The following is a 15,928-nucleotide window of genomic DNA, read 5'->3' as shown; positions in this document are numbered from 1 at the left end:
ACTGGGAGCTCCGGGCCCCTCCTCCCCCACACTAATCACACCCCTTGCTTTAATGTAATAGGCAGGACTGTTGTATTGAGTTCCCTTCTGCGTGCCTCCACAGCCTGCGGATAGCCATGCTTGTCTTTGATTCATCGGCAGTGCCTTGCTACCTTGCTAGCAGCTACTGGCTGCATGTATAGGTCGCTGCAGGAAGGTAAAGGCAGTTAGCCTTTTCAATCATTTGCACTTTAGCCTCAATTACCAGAAAAACAGCAGCAAGATAATAGATGCAGGTGGTGCTTGATCGATCCCAGCTAATACTGGGAGAAGCTCTCTGCTTCCTCGAGGGGCTGCAGTTTCATCCAGACCTCATATATGATTAGAAAGAGTCACTTTCTGTGCATTCTGGGAGCGCTGTGAGATTGGTAAAGCTGCCACTTGAACACAGCCAACTAGACAATGTTAGCAGCCTTATTTTGGTCGAATACAGTTTTTTTTGTTTTGTTTATCTTGTTATATTTATATGACTAGTTGCGTAGCTAAAGTGTTAGTGCAGGTGTAACCAATATGACCGGTGTAACCAATACACAGGCACTCTGTCTTTGTAGACAGGAGATTCATATCAGTAAATGTGTTTTATTTTTCAATCCCCCACAGGTCGGTTTGGGAGAAGTGTTCTATTAATGGATGTTTTATTTATTTTCCAGCCATAAATCAGCGGAGAAAGCATTTGAAATGTGGGCTTGCAAGATCCTTCCACCTATGGCACTCTGAGTTCGTCCCTGTTGACAAAATATACGCCTAACTCGGCACTTACAGGACAGTAAGATTGAGTCTCCTGAGCTGTGTCCGCAGTACCTCTGCCAGCTGCTGCCTGTCAATACTTTACGACTGAGTTTAATTCCTGTCTTTCTGTGCACACGCACACACACACGTTTCTTGACGGTGCCCAGGTCTCTCCTCTGTAGAGCTGGATTGCATTGTCTTCTTCAATTATGTTAAACATAACACACCTCTGAAAGCCATTATGTACCCTGTCCAAACTCACAACTTCCCAATTCCTCAAACTAGGGGAATGGCATGCTGTAGACCCGCGTGTCTCAATGAAGCTGTGCGCTCGAGTGCTGCTGGGCTGGCAGTGACTACAGCAGGGAGTCAGGAATATACATTGTTAAAATATGTTAATAAAGCCACACTTGCAGGTGTTATTGTGTATGGGAGTTTGCCTTTTCTCTGTTCTTGCCATGGTGTATTGAGTTGAGTCTAGTTGCTGTTATTCCTCACTCACACTGAAAGCAGTAATCAATGAATGGAGGTGATGGGATGGGAATGGGGCTGCCTGGGTAGTGAATACATAGCCAGTCCCAGCAGCTTCTTGTGCAATAAACACTGTGAAACATTGTGCACTGGCTTTTCTATTGCCATTCCTACCATGAATGGATGAGTGCAGTATAGAGTGGAGTCAGTCAGACAAGAAATGAATCCCAAGCACGGTATACAATGGGTGTTAAATTTTGAGCCCAGTCTTAAAGCCTTTAACTGGTCATTGCACAAACAAGAAAACAATTCCACACTTGGGAACACCACAAAGCTGCATTAAAGAACCGTCGAGATTTTGGACAACACACAACCACCTCTACCGCAAAATGTGCGGCTCCATTTTAAAACGGCTTCGATATGAAAATGAAAAACAAACAATCGGATACAACATAATGCTTCGGGCTCAAGCTGGAAATCCTAGCTGTTAGACATTGCAATCCCACAGAAGCACGCAGAATAGCACAGTATATACCACAGTGCCTGAAGACACTCCTGTAGCCTGGTCATGACCTGGTCAACACGCCTCTGTGATTATTAGCAGTGATGATTAGCAGTGACCAACCTTTTACTCTAACAAAGGGTGCTCAGTTCTGGACCATGAGAGACCCCTCCCCTGCCCACCACCTATTCCTGGTCAAGCTAAGCACCAGTGGAGAGCAGCCTTAGGGAGTCAGGCTCTCTGTCTGTAGTGCATTCCAAATTGAACAATATTTTTCTCCTGATCATCTCAGGAACAGCATATGCACGGGGCAGATTGCACGTCGTGTAGCTTGACTTATCTAGAGTGTGTGCACTACAGACGTTGCAGGCAAGGAGCTTCATTGAACCTGATGCAGAGGCTCTGGTTAGACAGAGGTTTCATGGTTAATCTTGGTGTTTCCTGGTACAAAAGCCTGTGGCGTGTGTGTCAGCAGCACATCCTTGGGTAGCCCTTGAAAATCAGAAATGCTCCTGGTAATGTGTACATGAAGCTGAATTGCACACATAGCGCTGCACAGCACTTTTATTATTTCTGTTTATTTTATTTTTGTTCAATGAAAAAACAAAGTTGTGAATATAAAGTTCTGGGTTAACCTTTATGTCATTGTGGTTTTGTACTACTAATGGCCACTGCAATACATCAAAAAAGGCTGCAAAAGGCTTCATAGTGTCTATCAGCAAAGCGTGATCCAGAATTTCAGCTTTAGAAGAGTATTAATGAAGGGCTCCCAGTGTGTGTGTGTCTATAATCTGGTGTTGTCTTTTCACTGCTTTTAAAGTAGTGCCCTATTACCGCACTGGAAGCCCTTCATTAAACTCTTTAAAGGCTGAATTGTGAGTCAGGCTTTATATATAATATAGGCTGCCGTCGAGGTGCCCTGAGTTGCCTGATAATCTGGAAGGTTCATTACCAGCTCCTTGCCAGCTGCACTAATTAGCTCAACTTCCCCTCTGGAATCATTTAAAACTGTTTCGTAAACCGCTCCCATATTCACTCAGAACGCTTTGAAATAAAATTTCTCCTTTTATTAATAGCATCAAATGAGCTGCTGTGAAAAGATTTAAAATATTTGTTTAATGAGCACCATTGGTGTCCAGCCCTGTCTACAGCTCATTTGTTCTATATATTGTAGCACATATTAGGACAGGAATGTTTCTCCTGATTGATGTGACTGCAGGTTAATAGAAACTGGCATCACCTTCAAGAGTGTTTCCATCAGCACTGGCTGCAATCCCCACACAGCAGCCAGCATGCAGGTAGCTTGCAGAGCTCTCCAAACCCAGTGCGGCTCTCTGTCTGCATTCACGATGACTGCATGCATTTATAACCAGTTTATTGAACATACCTGCTGGGGCCCTCACTTCTGTGTTTGATTGATATCCTCTTTGCTTGAATCTATTGAAGCCCAACTGGATTGTGACACTGTTCAAGGTTAGTTAATGCGGTCATTTGTTGTTGGCTTTGGAGTAACAGACACGCTGTCTACGCAATCTCCACTGGAGGAAGTGTCTTGGTCTGTTGATTGAGCAAGTGACCATCTCTGAAAGAGGGACATAGAAAAAGACAGAAAGGTATGGGGGCCGCTGATCTCGGGAAGATGAATGAACTTCAGATAGCCGTGGCAGCAGATGGGAAGCCCATGCAGAAGGGAGGCCCTCTGAACCTGTTGGATGGCAGTGTGGACAGCCGGTGCCAGTGTTCACCTCCAGCCTGTGCACTGGGCTTATCCTCCAGGACCTGCATGCAGAGGAGGGATGATCTCCTGCTCTGGATGGTGAAGGGCATTGCAGAGCCAAAGGAGACACGCAGACCATACACAGCCATGCAGTATCGACAGGCTCCGGCTGCCTCTGTTCACAAGGTCATCATGCTCTACACCACAGCAAGGGACCAGCGTCACCACAGAGTCCCAAACAGCTAGAGAAACACAGGGCCACCGCAGGGCAGCAGAGGTTACCCGCGGTGCAGACCTTTGTATTCCTCAAACAGATAAGGAAGAGGAGGAGGAGGAGGAGGAGGAGGGCAGGAACTCGCCAGAACCGCAGCCAGATGTCCTAAAGTATGAAGGGATTGCAGTGTGACTGCCTGTCAGAGGACCCTCTTGTAGGCAAGATGTTTTCTTGCTTCTCTAGAATCTATTATGTGGTATCTGGGTCGCCAGGCACTCCTGTTTTTATTCTTCACAGACAGAGTGTTTGCAGATTTGATAGCCCAGTATCTGTTTGTTTGAGAGTCTTCTTGCATTCATCAAGACTGGTTTGAATAAGAATTAAAGAACTGTGAAAGGTAATGGATCATGAATCCTTCTTTAGGAGGTTACTGTGACTATAATGGAGTTCAGGTACAGGTGTCCTCTTCAGATATGACTGGACTTGCTGTAGATAATTAAAATGATGGCAACTCTAATAATCAGGTACTAGCTAGTCATTGTTTGAGTCTTGTTTGTATCGCTGTAGTGATGTCCAGGTTCTGTATTGTCTGGAGTACTGTATGCCAGTTTGTTAACATTGTCACTTCAAAGATGTAATAAAGTAACTTCATTATTGGTTTGACTCATTCATATCAGAACCCTCCCGGCCCCAGTCAGGCAGCTCCATCAGCGACCTCAGGAGATGTACCGCAGAGCAATCACAGTCATAACTTATACAACATTGAATTGGTAAACAAATCTGGAATTTAAAGATTCAAATGATTAAAAGGGAAATAATGGGTTTCTGCTTATTGGTTTCTGTCTCTCAGTATATTGCCTTTCTGAGGTGTGCACCTACCAGATGGTAATGCCCTCTAAGCAGGCTTGTACAAAGAATAACCCCACATTGTGTGCGGGTCTGGGTCCTGCTAGCTGAGGGGTCTGTTACTGCCAGCACGGTTTACAACTCAAAGCTCTTTTTGCCTGTATGCCTACACGGTTCCCATATTAAATGCAACTTTGAGTACAAAAAGAGTAAAGAAAATGGGTCGATGATTACTGACTAAAATGAAATCAGAAGCAAGCTTGTGTGTTTTCTTCTCTGCCCTCTAGCTATTTGTGGAGTTCAGGCTGACTAGGAGGCCAACTTACTGTTACCATGTGCAGTGTGAGTGATTGAGCCTGTGTCCTACTTTTACATCAATGTCATTTAGCTTGGTCTGCAATATGGGCATCTGGGCTTGTGTTGAACATTCTTAGATTTATCTAACCAGAAGAAGAAGAAGAAGAAGAAGAAGAAGAAGAAGAAGAAGAAATAATAATGCTATAACTGTGTTTTATTATTATCACTAGGAGGCACTATGTGCTATCCTGTAGCAAGCTAATGTCAATGCAATAGCACTCACCCCTACAGAAAACACCTCCATTAGCAAAGCTATTTGTTTTGCCTGTGGAACTACTCTCCCCCAGAGTCTCTGGATTTATCAAGACTCTGTAATAAGTAATAAGTGTGGTTTGTGCCCAGGCAGTAGAACAGAACTAGCTATATAATTGATGAAGATTAATAAGCCTAATAAGTAGGTAAATAATTGAGGTCCACAGTCGAGAGTGAAGTTGGCAGTGGGCACCCAGCTGTTAGATTGCATCAATAACGAACCTCGCTCACAAGATGGTTTAATATTGAAATGAACCATCCTGCCACAGGTCTCTCACTGCGTGTGCCTACTGAAGATACTCTGTTTTACTCTGTGTGTAAAATGTCCCCGCTGCCACAAAAATGAAACCAAAAGTGCCATTACAAAATTGAACTGCTGACATCTTAAAAAGCAAGTGACCCTCATTAAAAACAAAGAGGCCTGTCTACCTTGTTATTATTTACCCTGGAATCTGACAAATCAACACATACCTGGCTGGGAGGGGTGGAGACAGAACTCCAACTGGCAAAGAAGGGAGGAGCCAGTGCTACTTGCCGCTCTGGGTCTCCTACACTGGCACAGTTGAGCAGGTGATATGCTATGTGGCTCACAAGACGGTTGTAATGGTTCTGTAAATCCAGGACCCTTGAGACAGTGGTGCTGCTGCTGTTTCAACATGATGCAATGCAGCATCTTTTAAATCCTGGTGAATGGGCATCAATCCCCGGATTAAATGAACCCCTGTGCTGTTCAGTGCGGCCTGCATGTTCCCAAATGCCTTCTCTCTCTCAGGTAGCTCTAGGCACTTGGCCTCGATTTCAATAACTCATTTTCTTTTCTGCCACTTTACAAAGCAATGGCTCTGCCAGCTTGTGCATTACTGCTAATGGAAGCAGCCTTCCCCCCCCTCCCGGTATCAATGCTTATCTTCATGAATTGTAATAGTGAACATTCTGAACTTGCTTGACTGGATGCAGGTCTGAGGGCAGAGAGGGTTTCAGTTCTTTAGTCGGTCGTTCTCAGCTAAGCCCCTTGTGTTTAAATATTATTAATGGGAATGATCTTGTCCCTTCCAACTTGTATAAATATCCGCTGTGTAAAAGCTGCAGATTTATTGACTTCACCTCCGGGTCAGGGCAGCTAGTCAGATTGACAACTAACCACTGTCACTAGCCCATCGAGGGGATTGATGTTAGTTTATTTGGAGCTCAGAAAAAAAAAAAATCGGACTATTTTGGCTAGAATCGATTCTCCTTTAAGATGAATGTCTCTGCTGGGAATTCGCTTCAGAAGTTCTTGAGTGAGTGAGTTAAGTGAGAGCTCACTAGATGTGTAGATTGTGAATGCAACTGTAACTCTGAACTGGAAATGGTTATTCCAAATAATGGAGTCACTGCAACACGGTGCCATGAGTGGAAAGCAAGGCCACACCAATGCACTGCCATCGGAGCTTGTTGTTATTCTGTAGCAGCCTGGGTTTTATTGACTGGGAATTGGTGGATCTTGGTCCAGGACATTTACCTGGGGATTAGTGACTAGGAGCCCAAAGGCTAGTCCCATCAGATTATTAATGACCCTGGAGATGTCTTGTTTCTCTCCTGACAAGGGGTCTTACCACTGCTGGATGAACTACCCTGTTACTTTCCCATGATGAAGCCATTCATCTTCTGAAGGCCGAGGCTGGCCTCTATCCTAGGCATTGCTGGCTGTGTTCCAGATGTCTGAGTCTGTCTGAGCAGTGCCCAGTGAGCAGGGGAGCGCTCGAGTCACTGCAGCAAAACTGAGGCCAGTGAGCAGAGGAGCGCTCGGGTCACTGCAGCTGAGCAGAGCCCAGTGAGCAGGGGAGCGCTCGGGTCACTGCAGCAAAGCAGAGCCCAGTGAGCAGGGGAGCGCTCGGGTCACTGCAGCAAAGCAGAGGCCAGTGAGCAGGGGAGGGCTCGGGTCACTGCAGCTGAGCAGAGCCCAGTGAGCAGGGGAGCGCTCGGGTCACTGCAGCAAAGCAGAGCCCAGTGAGCAGGGGAGCGCTCGGGTCACTGCAGCAAAGCAGAGCCCAGTGAGCAGGGGAGCGCTCGGGTCACTGCAGCAAAGCAGAGCCCAGTGAGCAGGGGAGCGCTCGGGTTACAGCAGCAAAGCGCTGTCTCGCTCTGATTTGTCTGAGACCTGCCCTTAAAGAGATTATGTTCCTCCAGAGCTCAGTGTATAATTAGGTTAATGTCAGGATTACACAGGGATTAGGGGCGGCAGGCTGCTGCAATCAACTGAAGCCGGCATCTCAAGGGGAATATGGGCGCTGCGCTATTGCTGATCAGAAATCCGGAAATTTCCTCTGCATTGTAGAGGATTAGAGCATTTCAGACCCACAGTAACCTTCCCTGCATTTCCACTGCTCGCTGTTCTTGTGCACAGACACATGCTCAAGTCTCTTTACAGAAACACTTCTCTTTAAGTAACCATGTCAATCTCCTAAGGTGATATGCAGCTGTGATCTGGAGTGGACAGTATGTTAGGTAGTGCTTTGCATTGTCACTGCTGAGGAAGGGGGGGAAAGTACTAGGAAAAAACAACTAACAGGTAAATAAATAGCTTAATTAATAACCAGATGGGATCAAGCCATAGACTGTCATAGTTTACTGCTGCTTTGCACATGTTCATCAGACTGTGTGTGTGTGTGTGTGTGTGTGTGTGTGTGTGTGTGAACTGGAATCAGTGTCACAGTGCGGTATACTCCAGTATAACTCTGTGTGGTGGTGGATGATATATTGCAGTGTCATATTAACCATACTCTTGTTGTCTGTCTCCCAGGGCACTCTTTTATGCTAGATGCTGCAGCTCAAGACATTTTCTCTGGTAAAAATATTTCAATAAATAAATACATTTTAAAAATATTAACTCCATCAATAAGTAACAACAGTCATGATAGTTTTAGCTTTGTTGAACTAACATGTGTTACTCTTAAATATAATGCTGTGCTTCTGAGTGGCTTGGGAATGCCATTCATATTAATAACACACCCCAACCTGATCTTACTCTGAGTGGTTAACAACCAGTGTGAAATCTGCATGTGTACAAATTAGTTTTTGTAGTATCATATAGATGTTTGCTAAACTGAAACCATATAGGCTGAAAACTAGACTGAAAGCATGCTGCAGTTTTGTGGTCTGATACAGACTGTACGTCACACCATTCAGTTTTATATATCTATATCTAGAGAACCGATTGATAAGGAACATTTTTTACTTAAGTTACAGAATCATGTACTGATGTATTGTCTGTGTCATATGCTCATAAGTACATCAACATGCTGCTTTTTGCAAGAGCCTAACTATAGCCTTCATATGATGCACTGGCTGATTGTAGGTTTTGTGGAGCAGTCTGGGATAGAAATACTTCAATGTATTGATCTGAGTGGTCTCCTTGTTCTGCCTCGGATCCCTGCAGTTTGTGTAGCAGTTGATTAGAACTGATAGAGGGGCAGGGGGGCTTTGGGATGGAGGTCGTAAGATCACTTTCAGAACTGGTTGACTCCACATGACTTGCTTTGAGAATACTTTGGCATTTGAACTTCAAGCCTTACAAACGGCTGTATTTTTCAGATATATAAACGTAACGATCATTAGCATGTGTCGAATTGGTGTGACTGTTTGCTTGTACTGCATGTAGATGGCACACCAGCTGTTAATATTGTTTAAAAGATATCAAATCTATTGTAGGAACAGGGATGCCTGCAGTCTTGCTGCATCCATTCTGTGGTTCTCACGAAAGCCTCTCCTGGTTCCACTGGCCTCAATCCTCTGTGAACTCAAGACGTCACCTCAAGTCTTCATCCAGGGAGCCCTCCGTGGCCAGGCTTGCTGATGAGGAGTTGCTTTGGGTGTGTCCTCATTATACCGTTAAACATATCAGAGGTATAACAACAGAGCTTTGTAGGGAAATCTACTTTGAAAGCCACAATAGCTGGAGGTAGAGAACTGGGCCCCACAGTATTGTTCCTCATCCTTATATCACTGCTAACAACCCTTCAAGTGAGGTGCTGTGCCCGGTGGGCGTATTCCATCCCTATGTTCTGACACTGGCATTTATTTAACCAGGATAGAACCCCTGAGGTATACGTCCTGGCAAAGCTCCACACACGAGCCCCGCATTGCACTGCGTACTGGCACAGTACCCACCTGTCTGACTGCAGCGTCCGCTTCATCACAACAGCCTCTTTATTGGTTCTCGGATGGCTGATCCCAACAAGGTTCAGCGAAGGCAGCAGGTCCGCTAGGGTCCAGCAGTTCATCACAAATTTAAAAAGCAATTCTCACCCATAACCTCAGAGAACTGCTTATTCTCAGGAAAATAAATCAAATTTTCATGTAGTCTCAAATCCTCTCTTTCCTGGTTCCACTGAGATACATTGGACTCCTATCAGCTGGCACACTACAGTGCCTCTGTAGTTTTGTTTAGCCTTGTGAGTATGACCCCTGTATGGGACACTGTCAGATTTACCTAATAACTACAACTTTACAACTGGATTTTGTTTTAGATATGCACTCAGTAAAGAAGGCAGCTTGAGAGAGGAACGGGAGTCTGCAATGTATCCAGGGTGGGTGTGGCTTGATCACGCTGCTCCTCTGAGAGAGGAACAGATTGCTGAGGGCCGCGGTGTGACGTCACAGTGCCACCACGCTAATGAGAAGTGATGGGAATCGGGGAGAAAGAAAGACAGCATTTAGAGTATAATGTTTTTTCTATCTGACAATGAAAGAAGCATTGAAGTAACACATCACTTTTTGACTGGCAGTCCTGATGAGATGTGAGGCAGCCAGCGGCCATATGATTTATAGTGTGTGTGTGTTCGGGGTCACTGCTGCAGCCTGCCTGCTTTTTTATTTTTACTTTATTTTTATTATAATTATTTGAAAGCGTTTTCCTGTTTAAGGTAGTACAGTGCAATCCGGCTGTCTTTGCCAGTCCATTGCTGCTGAGACACGAGGCTCATGTCATGGGTTCACTCTGAGGGTGGGTGAACAGGGACAGAATCGTTTCTAGATGTTTATTACGCAGACAGACGAGTGCCCGGGAGAGACCAGCCTGTCTGTGCGACCCTTGCTCTTTCAGGCACAGGTGAGCACATAAACATCAGCTTCACTCGAACATTAAAAACAATAAAAAAATAAAGCATCTGGGTGTCCTACAAAAGTGGCTTTGATTTAATGGCTGTAGGAGTTAATAAGATACGGTAACACTTACATAGAATTGATGGACCAGCGATCCATGACATTAAGAAGATGAAAAAAATGAGTTACTTCTGTAGTTTTGTAACATTTGTAGATTTTATTTCAAAACAGAGTTTAGAGCTAGTCAACTGCTGACTAAAGACAGGCTTTGCTTTGTTGCTGCTCATTGTTTAGCTTTAGGTATAGAAATGGCACACTTATTACTGGAGCCTGTACATTTTTAATAATAATAATAATAATAATAATAATAATAATAATAAATAATAATAATTTAAAAGAATAACACAGAAGTCCTACTTCTGCATGGGGTTGGTGAATGCACCTGAACAGATCACATACCTGAATTAGCAACCATGCACTCAAAAACCAGTTTGAAACATCATTGCGTCGATATCAAAACACAATCATCAATAACAAACGGAAGTTGAACGATCTTGTGATGGGATGCATTCATGTGAGCAAGGCATTTCCTTAAAAAATAACAGGTAACAGGCTGCCTTTAAATGCTGGTGCAGACTGCTAATGGAAACATGCTGAGATGTAACAGCTTGCTCGAGTCCTGGGGAAATGGTGCCAGATTTCAAGCTCCAGGTGCCATCTGACAAGGAGACTAAGGCAAGGTCTGCCTGTATCCGACCATTCCCCTTTCAGCCAAAACTAGAAGAGCAAAGCAGAGCGTGTCTTTTACATCTGTGCTGGCTGAGCCTTGGAGCCGAGCTGCTCCACCATGCCACTGACACTGGAACCAGTGGCCTGAATTTCCCAGGGAGACCCAGGAAGCTGCATTCCAGAGCCAGAGGAATGTTCTGCCAGCTGTACTGGACTTTTTTTAGGTTTCTGCCATCGTCTCATACCACCCTGTGCCCTCAGTAGAGCTCTCACAATCACGTCTAAACTCTTAAGTGCATCAGGCACACCAGAGAGTAACCATTAGCCTCTTTGCCTTGCAGCACTCTACCCCCGGGATATGTAAGAGATTCTACATTTGCTAAATGTGTTCTTACAAATGTCCAATTTTTATTCCAGGCACTAGTAAACAGGTCACCTTTACGACAGTTATTACATGTAGTGCAATATACAGGATGGGGTCTACAAAAGAGGCTCTAGGACTATAGTAGAAAGGGGTAGCAGAAGGACTGACAATCTTGCATTGGGGAGCAAGGAGGCTGTGAGATGCTGGGGAAGGGGGCCGTGAGAGGCTGGGGAAGTGGGCCCTGAGAGGCTGGAGAAGGGGGCTGTGAGAGGGGGCTATGAGAGGCTGGGAAAAGGGGTTTGACGATGCCAGGGCCTGGAATAAGGCAGGCAGTAAATGTTGTAATAACGTGACAGATGTGTGTGGCTGTTTGGATAGAGTTCAGAGTGCCTCATCACAGTCTCCCAAACAGTACAGTGCAGAGCACACAGAGACATACATGGGCCAGGCAGCAGGATGACCAAGACCATTAAACAGAGAGTCCGAGCGACGCAACTTCGAGCAGTATCATTCTGTTAGCTCTGCCTCTGGGTTATGGGTTATTGTTGAAAGGTTGGTACTGCATCTTAAAAGCCTGCTAAGTGCACATGAAGCACGGGTTCCTGTATTCCTTTATTAAAGGACTGTGTGGGTGGGTGGATGGCACAGAGGGAGATGTTCTCAATAAAATGAGGACAGATCCACCTATAAATACAGGGATATAAATACAGTTTTTTACCTTTTATAGAAAAAATGCAATTTGTTTCAATCCCCTAAAAGCAGTGTGTGATTTGTGCTCAGGTATTAGTCATCCCACTTCTCTCCATCAAGTCTGGCTAAAAACAGGCGCTTCACATTGCAGTTCCCTCCAACGCCAAGCTCACAAAGGTGTAGCCGAACACAATAAAGTGAGTGGCACGATGTGCAGGTGGCAGTGTCTGTCTTGATGGACTGCTTTACATGATAAAATGACAGCTACCTTTTCATCCTCATTACTGTTCCTATGTGCATCATACATACTGGAGTATGTGCCAACCTTCACCAAACTGAAAGTCATCGTGGTGCAATACTGTCCAAGCATTTCCACTTTCATACATCACAAACCATTCTAAAAGACAAGCGGGACTTTCTTCTATGTACTGTGTAGTATATATTGTACACTGAGCACTGCATACTGTATGCTGTCTCAATTAACCAAGGGAGAAGCCCAGACACCCTTCAGCTACACAGATTACTTACTGCCTAAGCTAAAGGGAAAGTTTGCAAACTGAGCTCAACTCTGTCAACACTGCAGATGTATATACAGGCCAAGAAAAGGTAACTCCGCTCAAAGCAGCAGACCAGTAAACTAATCTAATACACTAATATATGTGCCATTGCTATCCCAGGATAGTCTTACTTTGTCGCCACTTGGCGCTGAAGGTGGATGGATGGATGGATTGGTATTCAGTGCTCTTCAGCCTCCAGCTCTGTCTATCTCTAGACCCTTTCCTGTGCACTTTGCAGAGTTAGAGAGCAAGCTTTTCTGACAGCCCATTCTAGCAGTGGAACCAGGTTTCAATGCAGCCTGCTAGAAAAAGCCGGGAACTCAGCGAGCTTCTGCCTGCTCTTACTGTGTGTCTTGCGGGGGGTCTCCTGAGGGGGTCTCCAATGTGCCCCATCTCTCCTGGTTCTTGCCTCTGCGGGGGCTGCTCGGAGGGTAACTGGAAGGGCTTATAGCTGGAATGTAAAGTACGGGATTGGGTTAAACATGTACAGAGACTGCACACTCCATGGGGAATTCTTAGTTGCTTTTCTGAGATTTGAATTGAGAACACAATTCCAGTAGGCTTGTTCATGCTTCTGCAATGACTTGACTTAATTCCACCATGTCTGGATAGCATGCATTTGAAGAAGTGTTTATGACAGGCTAATGGTTAGAATTGAGAGATTGGAAGGCAGTGCCATTCTTGGTAAGAACTGAGGGGCTGTAAGTGAGGCAGCACATAAAAGGTTTATGTTTTGCTAGTAACTGCAATTTCAGATCACTTTTGGATGTAACCTCTGGCTGGGGCTGATGAATTTACAGTTGTACCTGTACCCTATGTGTACCTCACCCAGCTGTTGCTAATCTGAGACCTTGCATCTTGTGCGGGGCACAGGGTCCAGCCGTATACAAGATATCCTGGAATTGGCAGCAAGTCTTAATGTGTGGAGGCGTCTAGTACAGAAAGGTCATCGTCAAAGCAACAGAAGATGGTTGCCAAGGAGCAACAAAGAAGGTGGTGGCTCTTTTTATGATGACGTGGCAGCTCTACCATTAGAAAGGAGGAAGGCTTTGCAATGGATTTGTGATGAATGGCAGCTCTACCACTAGAAAGGGGAGGGCTTTGCAATGGATTTCTGATGAATGGCAGCTCTACCACTAGAAAGGGGAGGGCTTTGCAATGGATTTGTGATGAATGGCATCTCTACCACTAGAAAGGGGAGGGCTTTGCAATGGATTTGGGTTTGAATAGCAGCTCTACCACTAGAAAGGAGGAGAGGTTTGCAATGGATCTGGGTTTGAATGACAGCTCTACCACTAGAAAGGAGGAGGGATTTGCAATGGGTGAAGAGGGTGTTTGGGTAATTTTTGTTTTCCACAGTAATCAGCGTATATAGCGGATGCTCTGGGTCCCTTTACAAGCTAATCAGGTGGACTGTCTGTGTATGAGCTTGGAAAGAAAGCAGTGCTGTGTCTTGGCTGTGATTACAGTGTCTCTCAAATAGTGCCCTTAGATGTATTGTTTTTTTAGGCATTCATTGATTCCACTTTCTGTTTTTATTTTTCAAGTTTCCACATGTCAAGGTACCTGTAATAATTCCCTTCTCATTCTGACCTAGGAAGTCACTTCCTTCCTGTTGTTGTGGCCCCTCCCCTGTAGATAGTAGAACTATAAGAGCAAGAATTGAATTCGAGAGAGTGTGAAATTTGAGGAGACAACCCCTTCCAGTCACCCCCTCCTTCTCTCCTCTATAGATGGTAGAACTATAAGAGTAAGAATTGAATTCGAGAGAGTGTGAAATTTGAGGAGACAACCCCTTCCAGTTACCCCCCCCCCCCCCATGACAGAGCAGCTGCTACAGTATAACCTCTGCTTAATCAACATGAAGCGAGTCTGTTTGTTTGCTCTGTCGTCATGTGTTATGAAGCAAGTCTGTTTGTTTGCTCTGCCATCATGTTATAGTCCCTGTGGCCAAAGGCTTCTAGCCATGGAGCAAATGGTGCACATTCAGTAGCATACTCCAGTCCAGTGTGGTTGGATGGAAAGGCAGAACGATGAAGACGACAGGCTGATGGAGCGTCCCATATGTATAAACAGACTTACAGTAAGGTGTTCAGATGGAGCGTCACCGCTGGCCTATCATGTGGGAGCTGTTCCCATTCCAGCTAGCCAGAATGTTGAATTTGTTGTTTGCTCATTCTGTGCTGAGGTTGTCCTGTAGTTTGTCGTTGGTTCTGTTCTATCTAGATCCTTTTTAATGGCAAATCTCTGCTACAGTTTAAGTACATTTCCAGTGATTTGAATACAACACTATCCATTCAATAAGGCACCTATAACCATGTAATAACTAGACAAACATCAGTGATTCCACCTTTTCTATGGTAATTACTGGTGTAATACATGTTTAATTACAGGGATGTGGACTCTACTATTATTACTTATATCAGCTAACAATATGTTGTTCATAAGGGAATTTCCTAACCAGTAATTACCATAAAAGAGGAGGGACCATTGACAATTAATAACACCAAAACAATCACAGATTCAGACATTGATTGGAACTGATTGAACTGCCCCAGCTTTTCAGAAAGTGTAATCAATCAAATAGTATAATCAATACTAGAGCTCTAGAATATCTTAAAAGCCATGTGCTACTTTTGTCACTGTGTTCATATCCAAAATATGAACAACAACTCTAAAAAAGTTAGAGCATCCAATCTGCTATGGCAAAATAGTGTAAACACAGAAGAAATAGCCACTGTAATATTCATTATGCAGAGTCCGCTGTATCCAGTCTCCTCGAGCTGGGCTTGCTTGGGGACACAAAAGACAAGAATGCTGCTGGAGTGGTCTTGTACTTACTAATCAGTGACAGTGGTTATATTGACATGCATACAATGACACAGCCGCTTATCAAAGGAGACAGCATCCCTTTGTGTACAAACTAAAAGCAAATCCCACAATGCACTGGAGTCTGGAGATGTGAAAATAGTGTTCCAAGTATTCCATTTACTGTCACAAGTCATGTGGCTAGCTGGAGGCAAGACACTGCCAGTGCTAATCCCTCTCTGCTGTGCGGATGAGCAATGTGACTCCTAGTTAGCAGTCTGGTCCTATCTTATCACTGGAATAAAAAAAGTCAAAATCTTCATATGTGAGCTAATGCTGCCATAGAGAGATAAAAATGGCTCATTTTTGAAGCTTCAGATGTGCAGGATGCAGACAGTGTCTTGCTGCTTTTGTGTATGAAGCACCAGCCGTGCTTCTGCAAGCTACTCTCACACACATGCCTCTAATGCATCAGTTTGACAGATTTGTGGTGATCCACGCTATGGCTTTGAGAAGATACTGAATAGAGAGAACATCTTTTTTTGTTTTTTTTGATAAGCACTGAAATGTG

General features: G+C 44.5%; 1 protein-coding gene across 5 annotated transcripts in view; it reads left to right on the top strand.

Moving 5' to 3' along the window:
• The window catches only part of LOC121323213 (chloride channel protein 2-like), a 134,102-nt gene that overhangs the window by 36,812 nt on the left and 81,362 nt on the right, over positions 1-15,928 (top strand). For 4 of the 5 annotated variants that reach the window (XM_041264124.1, XM_041264122.1, XM_041264123.1 and 1 more), the window contains exon 3: positions 7,910-7,954. The exons of the other annotated variant lie outside the window; for it this stretch is intronic. In XM_041264124.1, the coding sequence (XP_041120058.1) occupies positions 7,910-7,954 (45 nt within the window). The remainder of the gene's footprint in view (positions 1-7,909; positions 7,955-15,928) is intronic. 5 annotated transcript variants of the gene reach the window in all.

This window comes from Polyodon spathula, chromosome 11, assembly GCF_017654505.1.
Source record: "Polyodon spathula isolate WHYD16114869_AA chromosome 11, ASM1765450v1, whole genome shotgun sequence".
Lineage (NCBI taxonomy): Eukaryota > Metazoa > Chordata > Actinopteri > Acipenseriformes > Polyodontidae > Polyodon > Polyodon spathula.
The sequence above is the reverse complement of the archived record's forward strand: the minus strand, read 5'-3'. Positions and strand labels throughout refer to the sequence as shown.